This window comes from Anser brachyrhynchus (genome assembly GCF_964034855.1).
Source record: "Anser brachyrhynchus genome assembly, chromosome: 1".
NCBI classification, from domain to species: Eukaryota; Metazoa; Chordata; class Aves; order Anseriformes; family Anatidae; genus Anser; species Anser brachyrhynchus.
The window spans coordinates 133499015-133522151 of NC_137694.1; the positions used below are offsets into that span (position 1 = coordinate 133499015).

The 23137-nt window shown below is 44.0% G+C and overlaps 1 protein-coding gene across 5 annotated transcripts in view; it reads left to right on the top strand.

The window, feature by feature from the left end:
• Positions 1 to 23137, top strand: part of ARHGAP6 (Rho GTPase activating protein 6) — a 325242-nt gene that overhangs the window by 142799 nt on the left and 159306 nt on the right. For 3 of the 5 annotated variants that reach the window (XM_080556511.1, XM_080556512.1, XM_080556513.1), the window contains exon 1: positions 15102 to 20021. The exons of the other annotated variants lie outside the window; for them this stretch is intronic. Coding sequence is in view for 1 of the 3 variants with exons in the window: in XM_080556513.1 (XP_080412639.1) it covers positions 19977 to 20021 (45 nt within the window). In the remaining 2 variants the exon portion in view is untranslated. Of the gene's footprint in view, positions 1 to 15101; positions 20022 to 23137 lie in introns of those variants that run through there. 5 annotated transcript variants of the gene reach the window in all.

The following is a 23137-nucleotide window of genomic DNA, read 5'->3' on the forward strand; positions in this document are numbered from 1 at the left end:
AACGTGCATTCAGAAAACCTCCTGCTGTGAGGCAGTTGTGTTTTCACCTGCACTTGGTGAATTGAAACAGCAGTGGTTGACCACAATGCCCTGCCTGAAATTATCTGGTGGTGCAATTTCAATTTTCTTTGAAATATGGGGCAGAAACTGTGGTGGTCCAGAGGCTGCTTCAGATGTTGTTCAGCTTTCCTTGCTGCAGGCGCTTCACCCGGCATCTAAGCAGCAAGAGGACGGTGGATGTCAGTGCCCACTTCATCACCTTGGTGCCTGTGACCTGGAGCTCTGATGCTTAGAGATGTGGTTACTTCTCAGATGGTTTAAATAATATTTGGTTTTAGATAGTTTAGATATTTATGAAGCATCTTGAAGTTCACATAAGATAAGTCATTCAGGACTGTGCATATGTAAGCAACTTGTCTCTCCTTTTGAGCAGCTGCCTAAGCAAGTTTTGTCATTAAATGTTGTATTTTTTGGATAGCAGCTCCACAGCGCAAGGATTTGGCAGCAGCACTGGATTAACAAGTTCCTGCCCCTGGCACTGCCCACAGCTGCAGAATCAGGGCATCTAGGGTGGTGTAGTTGTAGTGTAGAAATGGGATTTGCTTTGCCCTATCTTGGGCATCAAGGAGTAAGTCCTTAACCCTGGTATTGCCACTAGCCCACCAGCCCTACTAATTGCCCAAGACATTTTACAGGGTGAGCAAGGTAATGGTCTAATTCCTAAGCTGCCAAACATTGACCTGCGAAGAGCCTTTTGTTCAGTGAAGAAGCCTCTTCCCATTGTATGGTCACTCAGAAAAGCCTGGTGGGGCCAGGGTGGTCATCCACTCTCCTGTGTGAAAAGCCTGGGGCTTGGTGGGACAAGCAGGGAATGAGTGCTGGTGTTTAGGGACACCCAGCTGCAACCATTCCCTGCTCCAGGCCTGGAGCACAGATCATGCCAATGTTTGCACAGTGTTTTCATGAGGAAAAGCAGTGTATTTCTTGTTATTCATAATAACAAACTCCTGAGTCTCCAGATAAGCAAAACACTTTAAAATAAGCTAGACCTGGAGATTTGGACTTGAGCATCCTGAGGGGAAAAGCAGAGCCATTCAGATGATGTGATAAGAGGAAATACCAGCATGTATTTCTGCTGAGATCTCTTCTTCATCAGCTAAGCAAACAACCCAGGGAGCTGCTGGCCAGTTAGTCTCACTTCAATATCTGCCATAAAAAAAGCAAATAAAGAGATTATTCTGTAAATGTTCAAATGATAACAGGTTGATATACTGTGGGGAACATTGATTTTTAGAAGACAGGGCAAGCTTTGTGAAGCTCTTGTGTTGCTGAAACAATCTTAATAAGGTAGATGATATGAAATTCAGTGCTGGTATCAAATTGAAAATGAGTTTGGAAATTAATGAAGCCGTTTATGCAAGTACCTTTGTTATCAAAGGTAAATCTGTATTTTCTTTTCATGAATAATCTGGAATTTTAAATGAGATGATTATTGCAATTTGTGGAAGGTTGTAGCTTTGGAGCACTGAACCTGCCAAGGGACATGGAGAGTTCTAGCAAAATGTGCAATTTCCAAGAGGAAATTCAATGTCATAAAGTTATGGCAATGATACAGAGGAAAAAAATCCCAAGCCAAACTGTTATCAACCAAAACCCAGAGAAAAAAATGCTTATATAGTAACAGTGGTGATCAGGATCTGGGCGTTAATAGATAACAAATTAAACACACCACAGTGTAATTTGCTAAAATGCAAAGACTGTTCTGGGCAAGGTTCCTAATATTTCTCCTACTTTTGATCCAGGATTACCTCAAGTTCTTCCCTATTGGGGCTTAGTTTTGTATTCTCCTCAGTCTTTTACATAAAGCTTGCAGAATCATGAATCAGAGTTTACAGATAGTGTATGTTAAAGTAATTGCATGTTTTTGTTTAAAGCCGTATGCAGTAGGGGATTTTGTGTGTGTGTATGTGTGTGTCCTAGACATAAGTTTGGATTCTTACAGGTCACGGCAACGGTTCTGAGTTATATTTATTCTTTGTATTCATTTAAAGTCCTCAGAGTGATGATTTCTTGATGAACAACATGGGAAAGACCAAGAATACTCTATGGAAAAATAATAATAATAATAAAAAGAAGAAATCCAAAGATTGTTCAGTGAACAAAGGACAAGTGATAGCCCGAAAACTTAGGAAAATGACATTAGGCTTAAGGCCAGTTTTAATGAGAGGGTAGGTAGAGCTGGAAATACTCAGTGTAGAGGAGGGCCAGGAATACTTTGAAATTATTTTAAAAGATAACATTGGGACTTCTGGTATATTGGTAGTAATAGGGAGAGGAAAAAAAAAAAAAAAAGAATTACTGCAAGTGACCAGTGACCAAAGAAATAAGCCAACAAAAAAAGGGTAAATCAAACTATGTTTTAGGGAAAATATGTAAGACTGGGCAGAAAAAAGGAAGGATTTACATCACTCCTGGAGTTTGGTGCGCTCAAAAATGAGCTTAGCACTCAGGGTGGGTCTGGTGAAACTGGCTTCTATGGAAAAACTCTGCTTTATTAAAACACAGCATTGTCCCAGTAAGTAGTTGCCTTCCTTAAAACAACAACAACAACAACAAAACAACAACAAACAAACAAAACCTTTTTTTTTTTTTGTCAGGAGTTTTCATTATATTAAGAAAATTACTAAATGCTGAGATTTTCTACTGATAATTGACATTAGGGGCAGGAAGAGAAGTAACATTTTGGGTGAAAGTGAAGAATTTTCCAAACAGCTCCGTGCCTTGTTTCACTTCGGTGAGCGAGATGTATCTGTGTGCGGGTGAGGAGCATCGCCGAGGTGGAGATCACAGCGGTGCCATCTGCCCCCAGATCCGACACGCGGGCAGGTAGGATTCACCTGCCCTGCCATGGCTGCCTCGAGCGGTTAGGACTGAGCAGAGGTGCCCGAGTGACTCAGGTTTCAGCCAGTCACTCTGTAAAGCTGCTTTTTCACCCTCTAAGTACTCATCGTCCCTGTAGCAGGGACAGGCAGGGACAAACAGTGAAGCTAAAGCCTGCCCAGCCATGGCAGCAGGAGGGAACAGAACTAGCCCTCCTCCTTGCTTTTTCCTCCAGAAAGTGCCTTTCTTCCTTCCAGCTCCAAAGCGTGGGGCTGGAGAGCAGGCTGGAGACTGCTAAAGCTCTCCTAAACCACTCCCAGCAGAAAAGGAAAACTTCTGCCTTTTTCTCCCTTCCCTTCACCTCACTGCTGTGGGCTCTTGGGAAGGGTGGAGGAAAAATGTGTCAGTGGAAAATGTGGAATAAAGCTGCGATATGCGCTGCATGGCTTTTCTGAATCCGTAGCATTTAGGCAGAGCAAAAATAGCTTTAAAGAGGAACAGGCCGACTAGTTCAGGCCCATGCCTTCAGCAGACTGCGCGACTGCATGACTTACAAGCTCTGCAATGCGATGGGTTAAGGAAATGCCCTTTTGCTTCTGGAGGCTTCGGCTCCAAATGCAGCTTAAAGTGAAACAAGCCTGAATAATCAAAATGTAGTGCTTAATTTTAAAATCACCAAACCATTAGGCTTCCTTCCAGGTCCATGCTCACAGATGGCGTCGGGGGGCCTGCTCCAGGAGGGCGAGCAATGGCTGCCCTGACAGCCCGGGCCCGGGCAGGCGAGGGAGTGGGGCAGGTGGTGACAGCGCCGGTATGCGGGGACTGCCAGCGGCCTCCCCGGAGGGAGTGGATGAGGGTTTTGCTTTGTTTTAACCTTTCAAAGCAGTAAGCTTTTCTTGAGAGAGCCTATCTGTCTCTCGGCTAAATATAGGGCTGCCTTTCTCCTTCCCTTTTGATATGTGCGCCCCGCTGGCCGCAGGTGCCAAATCCGTGGCAGGGTCTGTGCTTTGTTTTCCTCCTGGCCCTGTCACGGTGTCACCGCGCGTGGCGCTCCCTGGAGGGAAGGTGTCCCGGGGAGGCCGGGGTCGGGGCATGGCAGTGACTTGGGGCACCCGATGATGCTTTGGGAGGGTGGAGGTGTCAAGTGGTGCTTCACCACACCTTGCCTCTCCTCATCGTGGGTAAATTTGAATGAAACTCAGAGGAGCCATCTTGCAGGGATTCTTCTCGCATCAGTTTTCTGCCCACTAAGGGACCACGTTTCCTGTTCATGCATTTAACATGTATTTCTGACTTGGGTCCATGCTAATCACCTGGCCCCAAGTTCAGGAAAGCATCCTTCTTCAAAAGGACTCTTGAGCACCTGCTTTAATTTGAGGATCTGTTATTTACGGTGTTCTAGTTCCTAGAGCTAAATTCAGGTTAATTCTCTGTGAAATCGGGGCTCTGGTGAACAGCAGTACCAAGACCTGCGATTACATCCCTTCCATCTCAGTGACACCTAAAAGCCTTCTCTGCAAAGAAACTGTATCCGTCAAAATCTGAGTCTTCACACAAAAGCTTAAGCTAGTAGATCGGGTGGAGTTTAAATCAAATCTGAAATATGAAATGCATTCATTTAAAAAGCACTGTTTCTTTTAAATATTTATTCCTATTTATTTTTTTGTGTAAAAAATGACATCTCTACTGATTTCATTTTTTCTCTTTGGCCCAAAAGCAAATGTCGATGTATTTTTCCTTCTCTGTACTTCTGTTTGAAAGCATTCTGCTTCATAGGTCTCTTTTTTCCTCCCCTTAATCTTCATTTTGCAGCAACTGTTCCTAGAGGAGTTAGAATTTGTAGACCTTTGCTAGTGACATGACGATAATGCTAATGATAGTGCTGCATTTTCCTTCAGGGGTCTTACTGTTTATAGATAAGGTGGCAAACTCCTGGGAGATATACGTACAGCTAATATAAGCAGTCACATACTGGATGAGTTCAAGAGGATCCTCAACACTGTGATGCTGTTTTCTGTGGTAGGCAGGAACAGTCATTAAAGAAACAGTAGAAGAATTAAGAAGTAAGTGTGAGATACACAGTATATGTTCCCATTCCTGCTGGTTAGTGATTTAAAGTCTTCTTGAACTCGACAATAGCTGAAGCAATTTTGTTTGATAGCCAGTGATGTCTGGGAACTTGTCTGTTTGTTTTTTTGAACCTATTTTCACTCCTGGCTGTCACAGCTGTGACAGGGAATTCCACAGCGGAGTTATGTGCTGCACAGAAAAGCACTTGCTAGTGCTGATAGGAGCTGTCCTCGTGTGCAAAGGGAAAACAACAACTAATGTTGCCTCTTTTAGGAGTCACAAGCGCTGAATGTACAGGGTTTTAGGAGGGTGAATTGAGTTGCACAAGACGTTTAATTTATTCAGCTTAATTGTAGGCAACTTTTGAGAGGCAACCCGCAATCAACAATTCCTCCTACTTCCCCTGCATCAGGTATAGCAGCTGAGTGACCTCAGGGTGAGTTATCTGACAGAAAATTGATTCATCTTTTAACTTTCTCTATTTTGATAATTGATTCACTATTAATTTTCCTTCCAATTAACAGCCTTACCACACAGTCACTGAAAGAGGAGCATGTGGATGGACACGAGGGCAGCAGAGGGATGCAGAACCACTCCTTTTGGTGACATCTCACCACTGGATGGGTTAAGCATACCGTGAGTCTGCACAGGTTCTCAGCAGCAGCAGTGTTTGAGAAGCGTAGATCAGCAGGGCAGTATATGGCAAGTGCTGTTTGTCCAACGTATCTCATAGTTACAATAGCTTTTCAGGGCTTTCTCATTAAGTGAGAAACTTGTTTGTTTTCTGTAATCCACTAAGATAAGTTCAATCCTCGGTGACACGGGGACAATAGCCACCTGACTTTGAATAGAACATAGTTTATCAACTGCACTGAGAACAACAGGCTTGTCTCTATTGTGCTCGTGTAGGAGGAGCCTCGTAAATGTAGTTATCCAACGTGTTTCCCTGACCTCACTTGGAAAAAAATCCCACCAACTATGCCACAAATGGTAGTTACATTTTTCCTCCCCTCTATCATTGCTCTCCAGATCTTAAACCTAGATTTTCCATTACAACATGAGGCTTCAATGCACTGCTGTTTTATATAATGCATGGTGCTTTCCGCATATTGGCAGCGTCTTTATGTTCCAGTGCCGTAGAAAAGAAGTAAAAATTCACTTGCATACAAAGTGACAGCTTCTGTCAAGTTTACTTAGGTATTTGGATTTAACTTCTGAATTTAAATTAAAAGAACATTGATTCAGTCTATTTCCTTTCCTTTGTAGATATATCATATTATTTAATTAAAACACTACCAATTTTGCCATCATGATAATGCTCATTTAATAATATCCAAAACTAAAAGTGACAGTTAAAACACAAAAAGATTTTGAGTCAGCTAAAAAAGCCCCAGAGCTTGGACCTTACAGAACCTTAAAGGCAACTTCTAATAGAGGTTTCTCTTATATATAGTCACAAAATTTTATCTGATTTTTTAGAACTGAGGGGAATGTCTGAGTCTCTCTTTCCCCACTTAAAAAGGCTGCAAAGCTTAGTTAAGAAAATAAACAGAAAAGGCTTTGAGTAACGTATGTGCTCCTAAGGAATGCTATGGTCCAGCTGCAGTTGAGGCTGAGGACATCAGTGGCTGTAGCTGTTTGTTTGCTGTACACACAGAGTGCTCTCCTCCCTTCTGCTGAGAGTCCCCCTCTATTTGTTTTGGTTGGATTCCCACAGAAAATGGTAGGGTGGAGGTCTGTGTGTCTTGACAGCTCTCAAGCAGCAGAACTGCTATGTTCCTTTGGCACATTGTGATGGCCACCATCAAGTGGACACCATGGTTTGTGCCCTGGTACTTCTTGCAGCATTTGGTATGCTACAGCAGTGGGGGATTACACTCTTCACAATGCAGAGCATTTGCTCATTGGATAGTATTTAAGAGGTGAACCCTGAAGAACTGATAAAAGGTCATGCCAGTGGGACAGGGGAGGCAAAGTGGAAGCTTTTCCTGCATGAAGTTCTGCCACAGCTTTCCAACAAGTTGAAAGAATGTGCCTGAGAGATGGCTTCTCCATCCAAGACCCTTAGCTGGACCTGAGATCATCCTAGAGGCAGCAAATAGGTAGAACTTGGAGAACTCAGAGGTCTGTAACTTTCTCTGCCATTGGTTCGGGCATAGTTTTCCCCCTAAAGGAGGAAGAATCCTAGAGTTACCATTTCCAGGGGTTACCGCTGGATTCACCACACTGCCATAATGCTTTGTAAAGAATCACAGAAAAAAAAAATCAAATTGACTTAGATTTAGACAAGGATTGAAGCATGTGCAGAGCTTTAAAAATGTGAACAGTTTTTGGACTACAAATATACTCAAAGTTATGTGAGTACTTAGCTGCTACCTTGAATCACAGCCACTGTCAGCAGCCTGCGATTAAATACTCTGTGAGTACGAGAGAGGTTTCTATTGCACTTTGGATGTTTCACAATGATTTTGAATTAAAGTAAGACAATACCAAGGTCATTCATTCACAATTCGGCAGGGTCACTACACCAGCCTAGGATCATCTCTTTTGTCACAATAATCCAGATGGTAGACAGACATATACAGGCACCATCTTCTAGATCCCTCTAGGTGGATGGAACAGGTCACAGCAACCATCTGTTGATTACTGCATCATTGTGCTGGTAGGTCTCAGACGTACCAACAGAGCAGGGTGTGTGAATGCTGGCTGCTTATGGTTCAAGCAAGACATCAAACAAGTCTTCTGCAACTAAAGACAACTTCCCCAGTGTAAAGCATTCTAACTGGCCAAGATGCTTTTGCTTAAAATGAAATAAGGGGCAGTGCAAACATATATATATTTTTTTTTCAATGGACCCGTGGGATCCGTAACTTCTGTTAGGACAGTGATGATTCACCCACGATCACGAGAGAACTGCTTGTGCTGGTACAGCTGGATCCAGCAGAGAAGCCTGTCATGGGCAGACAGTTTTCAGCTATGACTTTGTTGATTTGTGACCGTTGTTGGAGTGCTCATCTGTAGAACAACATCGAGGCCTGGGCACCAACAGCAGCAGCAAATATACTGCTGCCTGCCTCCTCACAAGTACCGGCAAAAAGTGAAAACCTACCTTTCCATCTCAGAAAACCTTCCTGGATCTCTCCTCACAAACATTGCTGTGTTTGTCTTTGGAGTCTCTTGTGGGCTTGTAGCCGATCTCTTCAGTCCTCATGGGGCAGTTCAAGTGCCATCATTTCATGGTACAGCTGGCAGTGAAGTTGTGCTAGCACAACTGGTCAGCATCCTTGGCCGTGAGCAGAGCTAAGCCAGCAGGGATTGCTCAGGCAGTGGTCAGCTGGGCCCCCCCCACTGTCTGCAGTGTAGGGCTGTCCCATAGAGAAGCAGTGGGAGCTCCTGGCATTTCCACTTTATCTCCAAGGCATGCCACCTGAGGTTTCACAGCTCTGGGTCACATGAAGGTGTTCATTCCAGTTAATGTTCAAGAAATCTGGTCATCCCTACTGTATTGCCATATCCATTTCTTCTACCTTCGTTATTTGCCTGTGCTATCTTTTTTTCACGCTCTGTGTCATAGGAAGATTTCTTTCCCATTTATGGGTGCACACCTTTGTTGTAATATATAGCAAATCTAGTAACAAACCTTTACCTATAGTAAGTATACTGTATCATCATTAAATGGAAAATTGAATTGCTTTGCAAATTTCAGCTTAGATACCAATGTTATGTAAGATGGAGAGGTGGAGAGAAAATGGAGAGATGATATAGGTGAAAATGAGGGAGGGTCTTTTTCCTATCTTGCAACCTGGCACGTATGTACCTAAAGGAGAAGCTACAGATGCTTTGATTCCTGGCTTTCATATCTGTCTTTGGGTACATTCACCTGAGTTTTATGGGTAATTTTTTGTATGACATTTAATTGAAATATAATCAGTAAACTGAAATCTTAAATGAAGAGGCATTCCACGGGCTATTGAGTTTGCAATATCCACATCAGGACTTCAGCTACATGAATGAAAACTCATGTTTCTAAGTGGACTTTGCAATACAGGTCCAACTTCACGTGAGTGTTGGGTTAAAGCAGGTGTGTAGGAAAGGGAAGGCATGAGGGCTACTGTTGGGGAAGAAGGAGAATGAAATACCCGAACCCTGTGTTTCTTTTCCTCCAGCTGTGCCATTCAGCTGTTTCTAGCTCATAGAACAGAGAGTATCAGACATTGAAGCAGAGCATGGTAAAAGAAATGAAGGAGTTAAAGCGGCAAGGGCAGTGTAGATCTGTGGAAGGAAAAATGCTTCCCAAAATGGATCAAAAACAACAAATACAAAATGTACTGAATGAACTTTTGTCTTTACTTAAGATTAGCTTAATTTTTTCTAGAAGAGAAAAAAACACTTTCTCTAACAACGCGAACCCTGTGTGTATTTACCTGGGGCTTATAGAAATAGCTCATATGACAAGTCTGGCTCCATAAACTCCACCTAAGAAGCCTGGATCAGCAAAATTCAATCTGGAAGCTGTCTATAAATGTATGAAAACTGTCTGAGGTTTCCAAGTTAACTAATAAAGTTATCTTTTGTTTGTAAAAAGATATAACGTTTTTATAAATTAATACTGAAAACCATGGAAATCAATTTTCAGTTTTAGCTGAAATCAGTTTGGTGCTTTAGCTAACTTCTGTTTTAATTTCACTGATAAAGACATACTAGCTCGAGACTGATCACATAAAGAGAGGTCTATTTGGTAATATGTTTAATTACATTTTGGAGATACTTTTGTCTTTTTTTGCTCACTGGAGACTTTCAGCAGTTTCATGCTTTGAATAAGTCCTAAGGAAGAAGTTAAAGCCAGCAGTCAGCTGCTCTAAGGCTGATCAAATAGTGCTTTTCTGCATGTTTTACTAAGAGATGAACAAGTGATCCCATTTATAGAGCATACTACATGTTGACAGAGCACATTACTTCATTTTGCCGTATTGGCAATTTGAGATCTTAACAAAACAATGCTGAGGTTGCTCTCATTCTGCATTGCTATCCTTGGAATGCCTCTTGGATTTTCATTAACTCTGTCACTGCAAGATACCGCAGATGGAGGCAGACTTTATGGGGGGAGTAATAAACGTTAGAGACCAGAAGGCTGTAAACAGCTTAAAATCTTTGTCCTACGTGGATGAATTCCTTTTCCTTAGGACTCTGTGGTGTTTTCAAAATCTGTAGCTACTTGGTCTAGCTGGAGGTGAATGGGTGGATTCTCGCAAGTGCTCTGATACCTCCCAGCTGCTGTGTGGGGAGAAGTGGTCTTAAACTCCTGCAGCCAGCATCAATACAAACAGTAAGTCTTGAGATTCAGCCTGGCACTTGGCTCACAGCTTTCTGGCTCTGCTTAGGGGCACAAATCACATGCAGAGCCACTTCCACAATTTCTTTCCCCTTGAACTTTTCAGTCAAGGCAGAAGAGCAACAAGGGGAAAAAAGAGCACGGCTCTGATTCACTGCTGCATTACTCCAGCTTTCCCCTGTGTCAGCTTCGTCTTCACCAGTATTACAACAGATTCAAGACAGAGTAAAACTGCAGTGGATCAGAAGGAAGCTTTCCAAGGCTTTCCAAGAGGGAGTGCCACCAGGACAGTTAAAGCAGAGCAAGTCACCAGAGAAGAATTTAACTACAAAGGAGCTAGGCGTCCTGACTGCCCAATGACAGCAGGCTCGTGTGGGATTCCTTAGGAATAGCTGTGGTGCTTTCAATTCATAGTTTACCTTTTTCCAAAACAATTGCTTGAGAACCGGCCAGCTCTTTTATACAACCCAGCATTTCCCAAGCTATTTTGCCCAGGGGAATCTTCCCCTCCCAGATTAGCAGAAAGTGTCATTGCTCAGTGCTGCGGCTATGCTACCTCCAGACCCAGGAGCCTGCGGGCTGTGCCCTGTTTTCACCTCCCTCCCATCCCTGCAAAGGGAAAAGCCCCAGTTTGGGATACACAGGAATAACTACATCCAAGCCAGAGGGATTCAGTGTTCATACAGCAGTAAAGGATCACGCAGTTTAAAACAGTACGGTTCTGCAAGTAGAGAAACTGTGCTTAGGTGATGGTGTATTTCTTATATGAATCATGCTTTCGTGTTTCTGTTCCCTTTTTTAAATCACTTTTTCAACAGTGCGTGCGCTCAGGGTTCTAGTTTCCAGGTAACAGTGAGAATGAGACACCCAAGTCCTTGGTGATTTAGCCTTTCACTGAATACAAATGGGAGGCAGTTGTTAGCACTAACGTACTGTAACACTTCAGTTTGCATCGCTTTTGGCCTGAGTTTTAATTCCTGGGAATGACATGCCATAGTAGTAAAGTCTGATGCAATGGCCATCACAACTGATGCAGGAGAGAGTAGAAGTGCAACAAATGCACCTTTTGCAGTGTATTTACTGCTCTGTGTTTTCAGCAATGTGCACTGCACAGTACTGGATTAGTACCTGAGTCCTCTAGGGTAAGGGATTAATCCCTTTTACCTGACCATGTAAGAGGGGCCTTCTTGCAAGCATCTCTTCCCCAAACTCCAACCCACATGCATTTTGGTTTGCATTTTGGGAACACATGGCCATTGAAACAAGCTACCCAGCCAGCTGAAGAAAAGATATTTAAGATAGTCATTTGTTACCTTGGGTAGCTCAGAGACCTGTTGTAGGGGTCTGCGCACGCACATATCTACAATGGTAGCTTCTACAGGTAGGCATGTGTAGTCTGCCCATGTAGTTGTGCCTGGAATTCTATTCAAGGGATCAAACATGGGGTCTGCTATAGAATGACATTCCTCTAGCTCTTTCAACTCTCCTGTCTCTACAGACCAGGCCTTCAGTGGCTATATGGGGACCAAGACACCTAATTCATGCATAGACACCTACACATAGGTATCTGAGCCTGAAGGTGAATCCCACCTGGAACCCTTATACAATTTTGTTTTGTTTTGTTTTGTTTGTTTGCTTGTTTGTGTTTTGTTTGTTTGTTTGGTTGGTTTTTGTGTGTTTTTTTTTGTTTGTTTGTTTTTTGTTTTTGTTTTTCTTACCTGCTTTAGAGTGTTTTTACAGTGAGGGTAAGAGTCACCCAAAGTGTTTAAGATTCTGCGTTTTCCCATCTGTCCTTGGAGTGCTGAAGTCAGTTCCCTCACGTTCTCTCTCACTTGTCATGGCAGGTCAGGGGAATGCCTGAATCATTAGGTGATTGAAGTTTCTTACCAGAAAGTAAATCTGCTTTGATGCTTCTGCAGCCGCAAGGTAAAAACAAAGATGGACTTATAGCCAGGAAGAACGATGCTCAAATAAAACTACTTGCTGATTGAAGTCCTCAGAAATCCATATATTGAAATTGCAACCATATCTGTTCTTCAGAGCAAAACCAGACAGTGAATGTGATTGCTAGAGCACATGATAAAATTATTCATCATTGATGTGGTGGACAGCCATATATACAAGTGCAAAATACTTCATGAGGAGCTCACAGTGTGAGGCTATTGCATGTGATTCCATTTTATAAATACAAAAGAGCAGATGTTTCAAAAGCCATTAATCACAATAATGGATAGAAATTTGCTGCAGTGGAAAGAGCCCATTTGCTGGCCTTCAGATATTTCATTTGTAACTCCTTGAATCCACTTCTCAGGAATCCAAGAAAACTAACCCTGGGTTACAAGCAGGCTGAGCAGAGTCTCTGGGTTTATGACTGTGAGAAAGTCCTTCAGGGCTGTCCCACAGCAGAAGGCCTGGGGCTGACTCAGGATGCATGTCTTTGGATAAGTCTGTCCGGTGATCCAGACCAAGACCCGGTGATCCCCAAAATCTCATTTTCCCATTCCTAATACAGGCTGCCTGGCATTACTCCACTCCAGGCTCCCGGGCTGTAGGTCGGGCTGCAGGACAGGCTGGCTGCCAGGGCTTGGCACGGCCAGAGATGGCCCTGCCGTGCTGTGTGCCAGTGCCAAGACCTCAGGGCTTCACCGGGCTGTGGCACATCCTAATTCCTCAGCGGTTCCCAGGCTGGTTCGCTGGCTTCCCAGGCTCCCTGCCCTGGTGCTGAGATGTCCTTGGGTGCGTCCCGGGGGCTGTCACTCCAGAGTGGTTTGTGTGGCAGCTCCCCAAGGGCTCAGAGAAAAGGGGTGGGGGGTTTGTCAGGCTCACTGCGAACAGCTGCGGTGGTGGTACCCAAGCAGAGTACTTCGCGATTTGTCTTTTTCTGGCTCAAAAAAAGCGTAAGAATTTACGCAGTTCACAAGAAATTTCAAGATGTTGGCTTTAGTCTCAATCAGATGAAAGTTGGATTTTGGAAAGCGACGTTCCTTATCAGCTAGAAAATTAGCTCTTTCAGCCAGCTCCTGTGAATGCTATGAATAATACCCTGCCTCTGATTTACAGCTGAAATCCAGAACTCAAAGACGCCAAGTCCATCTGCTTACATGATCCCCAAATTATTGACTATTGCAAAAACTTGACATTTGTAACCACTTCACATATAGCCTGAAACCTATTAAACAATGACTTCATTTGAAGAGGTTTGTTAACGTTATGAATATTATTGTTGTTGGTCACAAGAGGTTTGGTCTTATTTCAGTCTTGAAATAATTACTTTTACACTGTAAAAGTGATTTATGAATTATGACATTAAAACAAACTGTACAGTAGTTGCGTTACTTCTTGGGAAAGTTTGTTCTCTAATTATTACTCTGCACACCAAGTGGATTTTAGCAATACTGTACTGTCCACAAAATAATACTGAGTAAACTTTAGGTGTGTGACAGAACCATTCCCTTTCCCAAATTCCCATCAAATATCCATATGGCAAATTTAGATAGAAGCCCATGCTTCTGTCATTTGCTGATAAGCATTTCTATTTCTAGTCAGAGGGCTAATCATGTATCTGGAGCCGATTTGTTTCAAGTTAGTGTTTTCTATTTTTCTTGTATAGCTGCAATTTCTGCAAAATTCGTATGTAATGGAACAAAATTGTGCTTTTCTCCCTCTGCAGTTCTCAAAACACATTTTAGGTAGAAGGGTAATTGATAGTGAGAGCTCAGCCCAGTGGTGCAGTTTATGGTGAACGTGAGTCACAAGGAGATAAACAAGGAAGGAAATACATGGAGATCTGCCCACTTTCAGCAACTAGAAAAATCTCCCAGCTAGCTGTTGTTTTCCCAGATGTGTGTCATCTACAGAGATGAGGCTTTCCTGAGGTTTTTGATTTGTATGTTTAAGGTCTTTAAGCTGTTTTTAAGCTCTAAACCAAGGAGTCGCGTTTGCTTCCATTTTGCATTTTGTCCTGCCCCCTCACCCCTTTTATTTTTTTCACCATATCCCTGTCTGCCTTTTTAGCTTGTTCCATCAACAAGGAAAACCAAGAAATAAAAAAAATTAGGTCTGAAACTCTGTCATTAATCTTCACATGAAGCAGTGAGCGGTCCCATTTATTTAAATTGCAGCCTTTGAGGGAAGAAAAAAGATGATGGAGGGATCACTGTTAGTTTCTTCTGCAGCTTTAAAAACTGAATGAATTACAGCAACCTGCAGAGAGTAAATTCTAATCTTTGTTGAAAAACTATTTTATGCTATGTGATAGGGTCATAGATTTGATTTACAAGTTGCTAGTTTGGAGTTTTAATTTAAAGATGTCATCATGAATTTTCACTGATGCTAGAGGCGGAGAACAATGTGCAAACATAAGGAATGTAATTTCTTATGAGATGTGAATCTTAGATTAAACCTCTTTGCCAAACTGCTGATAACCGGTGGTGCGGTGATGTGCAGTATCACATACAGCACATCCTTCTGTGACTTAGAAATTAAAGAGTAGAGTGAATTATTAGATGAAAAAATTAGGAATGTGGCAACTAGAATGAAACGCCTGAGTGAAATTCTGGTGGCAGTGCCATCAGTGCTAACTGGTAGTGTCCTGGATAGCACACTTCCATCAGGGAAAGGATTTTGCCTGGGATTTCTGGGTGAGTTGTCCATCTCTTATGCTGAATGCTTACCAGGAAATCTGTTTCTGACCCTGGGGCAGGTTGTCTTGAGTGTCACCTTCCCTGGGGGCTGTTCGTGTGTTGCTGCTGCTGCTTCCCAGATGGTGCCGTCAGGCGACTGTAGCACCGGCTGGCCGCAAGGGCAGGGTGTGGGGAAGAGTGGAGGGAGGGGAGGGTCTTCCTAAGACGCTTAGTGTTGCCATTCCTAAGAAAAAATGCTGCTCCTGCCCCTCCGCACAGCACAGTCTGCAGGTTTGAATTAATAATCTGGAGCCTGGTTTCCTCTCTCGGGCTTTAAAGACTCGGAGAGTGCAGGAGCACGATGTGGGTGTGCACAGGGTACAGTTCCTCTCTGCTTGTACCACCTGGTGCAAGCACAAGCTGAGGGTTTGTGTTTGGGGAACACAGGCTGCTTTGTATTGACTCCCTAGGAATAAAGCTCCAGCTTCCTCTCTGCTGGTACGAGCAACACTTGGACAGCTGTAGGACTTAGGAGCTGTAACGGTGTCACGCTCTTCTAGGGCATTAGATCTCATATAACGGGGTTTCAGACATCCAGAAAATTACAGCAATCGAGTTCCTTTTAAATAGGATTTCCTTTGTCTAAGAAGATACAAGTCACCGCTCTGAAAAAGCATCTTGAGCGAGATGGTACTTCATTCTTCCCAGGCATTAAGTACTGTTTCCCCTAGCTCTGTTACAAACTGGTGAGAAACTATCAACATATTTTGATAGGTAGCAAATAAGTACTTTTTCAAAACAACAAAAAAAGTTAGTTACGAACAATGGATTTTTGCAGCGTATTATCTCTAAATTTTGATTCCTTAGTTTCTAGTTTTTGTTAATGGATGATTATGCATTTGATTTACTTGTCTGTCATCCTCCCTCTCTCTTCTTTTTGGGAAATAGACTTAGACTGTAACTGACCAAATGAACATTTAGCCAGAATAAGGAAAGTGCTAATTCCCTAAGGAAGAAGTGTGCTGCCAGTATCACTCTTGGCGCTTGCTCAGCAGCCACAGAGGCAAGTCTTTTCCAGATTTGGAGCTAGTTCTGTGTGGAAACTGCATTCACATGCTATTAGAAAGGTCAAACAAAACAAAACCTTTATGCACGTTTGAAGCTTTCTCACCTGAAGAAGTGGACAGTTTGTTCACCAGGTAAGTGCTGTCGCCCCTCCTTTCTGGAATAAAAACAATCAAAGTGGTGAGACTGTTAAGACCTTTTCTGAAAGCCTCAAGTGAGATTTAAGGGCTGACCCCATCCCTTGCAGCTCCCAGCGTGGGCTTCCTCTCGCTGGATGCCTGAAGGGCAGACATCTGCACTACTTGTCGTGGGCTCCCAGCCGAGTGCAGCAGATGCTTCTAGGGAGCAATTTATCAGACCAGTTTTTGATGCCTGCTTGGAATGACATAAACTGTCCATCAGATGTCTTTGCTTCTTCCCATGGAGTAGGAAAGACTTGGGTGATAACCTGAGGTGCAGACTGTAGATGTTTAAATTTAGGTGAGACAAATCCATTTCTGCCGTAAGGACCAAGCTGGCTTCCTTCCCGTAACAGGGTGGGTTTGGAAACTTTTCCGTACTTCATCTGATGTGACATCAGACAGCTTGAGTCACTAGTTCCAGGAGTCCTTTTGGAGAAGTCACTTCTCCCCAGTTTCATTCTTGTGTGCTGTCTGACACTGTACAGCTGGTTTCTTTTGTTTTATAGCAAGTAGAGTGGAGAAAGCACTTGGTCTGCAGAACAATACTGAAAAAACAAAAAGTGGCATCATATATGATCAGCACACTGATATTCAATTACCTACTCATTTACCAGATGGAAGCAACTAAATTGTATTTGAAACATTGTATATTCCTCTTTTTCTGTTGTCAACGATAAGTGATAAATAGGAAAGAAGGAGGGAAGTTTTTACTGTAATCTGTATTTTTAGGTGTAAAGCATACACTATAGCTTCTTAAAGCAGCATAGGAAACAACCAAAAACAAACAAAAACAGTATCACAGTAGCTCATGCAACAGAAGGGATTTAAACTTGTTTACTGTTTTTTTTGTTTGTTTGTTTGTTTTTCTGGCTTACATAGTTTTTTCTTGATTGAGTATCCTTGGAGGTAAGTGTACAGGAGTATGTTTTGTAAGACCTATTAAGAGAAGCTGAACTAGAAGGCTTACACTTCCCAAAGTGAGTTGCATGCATTCATTGGGTACCCATTATCAAGTAAATAAAGAAAGAAGGCGATTTGGAAGGAACACCAGGGATGGAGCATATACCAATGTGAAAAAGGAAGGAATGTGAAAAGGGAAAAATTAGCTCAAACTGCTGTGAAAGATCAGCGTGTTAATCCTAGTAACTAAATGGCTTAAAATAGGGACAGATGATAGCAAGCTGCTGAGTAGCACAGCCCAGCCTGTTACTCCTCATTGCAGATCAGGGCTGTGTTACAAATCCTGTGAAATTTGAAGTCAGGTAAACTCCCTGGCCATGATAAATACAGTATAAGCTAACTTGTTACTCACAGCCACATCTTGCTTTAAAAATTCAGAAAGCTTTTGTTTTAAGGTCTGGCCTTTGAAAACACCTTCGGCAATTAGTAACTAGCTTTAAAATTTGTTACTAGGTGTAGAAGAATGTTGAACTGCACTTTCACATTTCTGATACCTGCAACTTACCAAATCCTATATGATTCTCTGAATGGAAATACTTAAAAAATCTTTTCTCCCTGTTTTTTGTATTGTGAGGACAGAAAACCTACATCTCGTGAAGTCACACCTTTCCGGGTTGACAGCCCTCCCTGGAACTGCTAATTTTTGTCCCACAACTCTTAGCTTGTCATTGTACGAAGTTCTACTTATTTCTTCTGTTTGCATACTCTTTATTTTCAATCCTAGCTATGCTGCTGTAAAAACCTGTCGGAGTTGAAAAGGTACTTCCATGCATGCTCCTCTTCTGCCCCCGGTATCCTGCTCCCAACGAGACAAGCTCGTGCTTTCCTTTGTGCCAGCTCTGGCACTCATCTCCTCCCTCGGCGAGCTGATTCAGCCTGCTGCACGGGAGGAACGTGCAGTTTGCTGCATTAGTTTGCAACAAGCCCCGAAGCTGAGGGAGGGGAGGCAGTGGCAAGACGCAGCCTGGTGCGGGGGGATGGAGAGGGTCACCGAGCCGGGCTCTCCTTCCTGGTGACAGTAAACTGCCCAGGCAGACGAGTTCAGCCTGCAAAACCTCTCCTCTAGCTGGCCTCTTCTGGGGCAGTCTTAATCTTCCTGCTCTTAGTTTTTTTTGCCTTTTCCTAAACTGCTCTATTTCTTCTAAATTCTGCATCTCTGCCTTTGCTAGGCTTTTTCTTCTCTACCTTCTACTTGTGGATTTCTGGTCTTTTCTCCATATGTTATTATTTTTTTCACTTTGGGGTATTTACTGAAATACATGCCCCATGTTTTAATCCTAACTTTTTTTTTTTTTTGATGTTTAGCATTTCCTTTTGTGTTGACCATTGTCGGGAGGTATGGCTAAAAAGGTGGTGATGCTATAGAGCTCGAGGGTAGAAATACTATATGCCTCTCCCTAACCTCGTTCATCAGCTTTCTGCTGATTCCTGTGGACAAATGCTGTGGCTGCAGAGCAGAGGGAAAAGAACACTAGGAGACAGAGCATAGGGCGTGTAGTGTTGTCAGGATGAAACCATCTCCCCCAAATAAATAAAAAGCAGAACTTCAGAAGAGAAAAGCAAGCACTCAGCTCTTTTTTTTTTTTTCTTTCTTTCTTTTTTAAAATTATTTTTTGCCTGCCTGCTTGGAGAGCCTGGTGATTTGAAATGTTTGATATGTGACATTTATTTCTGTTGGGTACTGCTTTCTGATGCATTCCCTGCAATTGTTCAAATACCTACCCAGCCTCATTTTCCTGGAAGGGCAGTAGCACAGCTTGAGAGACAAAAATGGATTTTATGGGTAAACGCAGATATTCAGTGCTTTGCCTGAGCCAAAGTTAGCTGAGAATTACCTCCCTAACCATGGGAACCCTTAAGGATGTTTTGCTGTGCAATAGGAATTAAGATCCATAGAAGATCCATAACTGGACGTACATAATCAGTAGAGCACAGAAACATTGGCTTGGCTGATCTATCTTTCCAGTGTGTATTCTGAGCTGTTTTGCAAAAATGTTCACTCACAAACTTTTTTTTTTTCTTTTTTTTTTTTTTTCCCCAAGAATGATATTACTTTTGTTTATAGGTATTGCAATGCACTGGTAACGTTTGCCTAGATGATAAGTCAAAACCAGTAAAGCTCATTGATTTCGCATCCATCATTTCCTTAGGGAAGAACTCACGGTAACTGGGGGAGTTACCGGTAATACAGATTTCTGCAAAGCGTTAGAAAAACTGGTTCAAAAGATGGAAGAGGCCTCAGGAAAGCATCTAGCCCGTCCCTTAGGACGGGTCTCCCTGCTTCGGTCATTTCTGAGCAAGGGTTTTAACGCTGCCATTGCTGGAGATGCCACAGCCTCCCGAGGCGAGCCGCTCCGAGTTACGGCAGGGCAGAACACGATTTTGTGCTGCCTGCAGGACTCGATTCCCCTCCCCCGGTCGGTGCACACACACGCGTGTAAAAGAACGAATGTACCATGAAACAGGGCTCCACTTTTCAAAGCTGGGTGGCGAGCCAGCCCTCCCCAGCCACACCTCACAGAAGACATCTGCTGGGAGGGCGGGCAGACCGCACCGCACCGCAGACACCACCAGCCGGCAGCTTCATCCCCAGCCCTCAGGGTGACCGCCGGGACGCTTTGGGGCGGGTGGCGGCGGGGCAGCCCCGCAGGTGCGGCCGGGCGGGGCGGCGGGAGGGCCGAAAGCACCGCTCCTCCTCCTCCTCCTCTTCTTCCTCCTCCTCCTCCTCCTCCGAGGGGCTGCCGGCTCCCGCGGCGGGGCGGAGCGGGGCGGGCGCTGCCGGAGCCCCGAGGGGAGCGGAGCGGAGCCCCTCGGCCCGAGGACAGAGCAGCCCCCCCGGGTCCCCCCCCATCGCCCCCCGGCCCCATGGGGGACTCGGTGTTCGGCGAGAAGCCGGCGCTGCGCTACGCGGTGAGTGCCGGGCAGGGGGGATTCTGGGGGGGGGATTTGGGGGTTTATAGGGGGGCTGGCGGCTGCTGGCCCCTGTGCGGAGCGGAGCCTCTCGCCCCCCTGGTGTGGGGGGCCCGGGGTGCGAGCAGCCGGTGCTGTTATTTCCTTCGCTGGGGCTTGTGCTGCTGAGAAGCCACTTCCTTTCTGCTGGCCTTATTAGGAGCATTTTCTCGGTTGCTCGGGCAGGGGGGGGAGGAAAAAAAAAAAAAAAGGGCAAAAAAAAAAAGCCGCCTGCAAACACCCGTCTGCCTCTGCCCGCCTCGTAAATACGCGGCGGCGCGGGCAGAGGCGTGCGGGCTGTGCGGCCACCCCGCTGCTCGCCCCGGGGCGTGTGGCGAGTGCCCGGGGGGGCCGGGGAGCCACCAGCAGCCCCCCCCGTCTGCTCCCGGCTCCTCCGGGCCGTCCCGAGCGCTGCAGTCCCCGGTGCCTTAAACGGGGCTATCCCCTTAGTTGTGTTGTCCCTTAAACCTCGTGTCAGCACCCCGGAGCGCCAGCGGGTTGTGTGTTTTTCGCTCTTTTTCCCTTTTGGTAACGTCTTGCGTTTGGGATGCCGGCACACCCACACAGCGCTCAGCCACCCGGGTAGCGCTGCAGCTTCCAGAGGTGGCGGTGGGCTGTCTGCGGCGGTCTGCAAGCAAATAACTTTTGCATCCCATGTGAGTAGCGGCAGTGATTGCGATGGGAAACTCCTTATCCAATTAATAGGAATCTCCTTTTAGGAGGATAAGGGCCCTGTTCGTATTTAGGCACGTGGTAGACCCGTAACAGCTCCATCACATGCTAGCTCTGAAACTTTTATTGCTTCCTGTGGATGCGCTTGTCACTCTACCATCATCTATGAGCTGCAAACATGTTATTGCTGCTGGCCGTTGGATGTCAGTCCCTTTTCTTGTAAGCAGTCATGCAAAGCAAGAAGCAGGACGGCCAGCTGCTTCGGGTGGCCGTCACCACCATTGCAAAAACCACTGCTGTACAGCAATCCAAGAACATTCCCTACTACAGACAAGGGGAAAATGTGTTCCAAAGAACCCTTTGAATATTTTAAACTACTGCTATTCTACAATAAAGTATGTTTACATTTTAAAAATATACTAATATTTTAATAATAACATGATTCATAGCACTTATGAGATCAGCGAATTTTGCAGGCGATGTTACTGCTTTGTTTAGAGAGCGTGGACCTAGATGCTGTGTGTAAATCCACGCACATGCTTGGCGTTGTCTGTGAGTAGCCTAATTGAAATCAACTGCCTGTTGACCTGAAGATAAGCTAAGAATTTAGAGCTTTGTTGGATTGAGGCCTTTGTAATTGCTGCTTAGCTGTAACTTAGTGTCGTTCTTGTTAACTTTGGGTAATTACATGGTCTAGCTGCAAATCACGTTCTTGGATTGTTTTGATAACTGTGAAATAAAAATTATGCACTGTTATAGTATTTAATAGCAATTAATTTATTGACAGAAAAAATTATAGTGATTAATGTGGAGGGCTGTTCTTCTGCTTTTTAGGACTGATAATTAAAATTTCATGATTTCCACGAAGGTATGTAAAGAAGCATCTGCTTTAGTATTTCAGTTCTATGTAGTATTTTTATGAATACTTGTAGAAAGCTTAAATGATATCTCATTCTTGCTGTATGTTGCCTGCCTAAGCCATACCCGATAGTTTTTAGGCCTGGCTTAATTCTACTTCCTGATTAATCATCCTCTGTTCTCTGCTGAATTCAGTCTGATTTTTAAGCTGTTCTCAGAATTGTGATATCTGACTGATATTAAGATCTCCAAATGTTCCGGAAACATTTTTCAAATGACTCCATGAAGTGAAGAGGGATGGCCATCTTCCTGACATGAGATGCCTTCCAATTAGTTCCTAAATTCGTATGTGTTTTTTTAATCTTAGAAGCGGCTACAGGGAAAAGTGCTTTGCATATTTTGGCTAAAACATCAGAAAGCAATATTATACTTAGAGAGATCCATTGGTAATTCAAAATGTAGTTTTTTACACAAATGACTAAAAATAGCCCCGGGGTTGCACAAGAAACCTCTCAGTGGGCCGAAGCGGGAAGCTTGAAGTACGGTCTGGTTTGGATATAGCCATCTGAATCTCGATATAGCATCTTCAATCATGTTTTGTCTTCCAGTATTTACCAGAAGGGATTTCCCTCAAGGGAGGGGATGTTTGCCCTGGCAGGGGAACTCTGTCCATCTTTCGCCAGGGAAGAAAGAGAGGAGCAGGGCTTTGGAGCGGCTGCCGTGCCCCGCGGGGTATGGCAGGGCTTCGTCTGGAGCCGAGGCAAGGCTCTTGCTTGGAGAGGGAGACCAGGACATCTGCCAGCTCGAGCTCTGCCACTCACTGGAGAGAGGGGACATCTGGGTCCCTGAAGGGCACGAGTATGAGGTGGCTTAAGGTCACCTCCAGTTTGGATGTCATCCCATTGAGTGATTTGGGAAGAGAAGGATTTTTCCCTGCCTTCAGCAGCATTCAGGGCATTGGCTTGTCCTGTTGCGTGCAGTTGGCCCTTTGCTGGTAAGGCGGGCAGATGTTCTGCTTGTTTTTACCACCTGAAATCTTTCAGTCTGGGTGGAAGGATGCAGAAAACAGAAGAAACAAGTTTGCAAGGGCAACTATGACAGTGGTGAACCACAAAATGCTTACGAGAGCATAGAGGGGAGTAAAAAGAAGGTAATAGATGTGTTCCTCCCATAGTCTAGTTGTAGTGATGCTAATAGTTATTTGTAACAAAATTAGTTTACAGAATAATTAAAAGTTCAGCACTGAGATTGACGGGGACACTTTGAAACCATAAGCTAGAACTGGAAAGCTCCCTTTGTGAGGAGGACCCGAGTGCTGACATCCTCCTGTGGATTTGGTTGCCTTTTGCAAAAATCTGCTTTAAAAGAGTTGTTTGCATTTCTGATTTCAAGACACATTGCCTGATGACTTGAGCTTTCAGCCACTGTGATTTTAACACCAATTATGTGCCACAAGCAGACCGCATTTATTACAGCGGTGATAGTAAATCCTTCAAGAAATTAATCTTGCAGGACTAATTACATCAACTTCTCTATTTTCTTTAAAG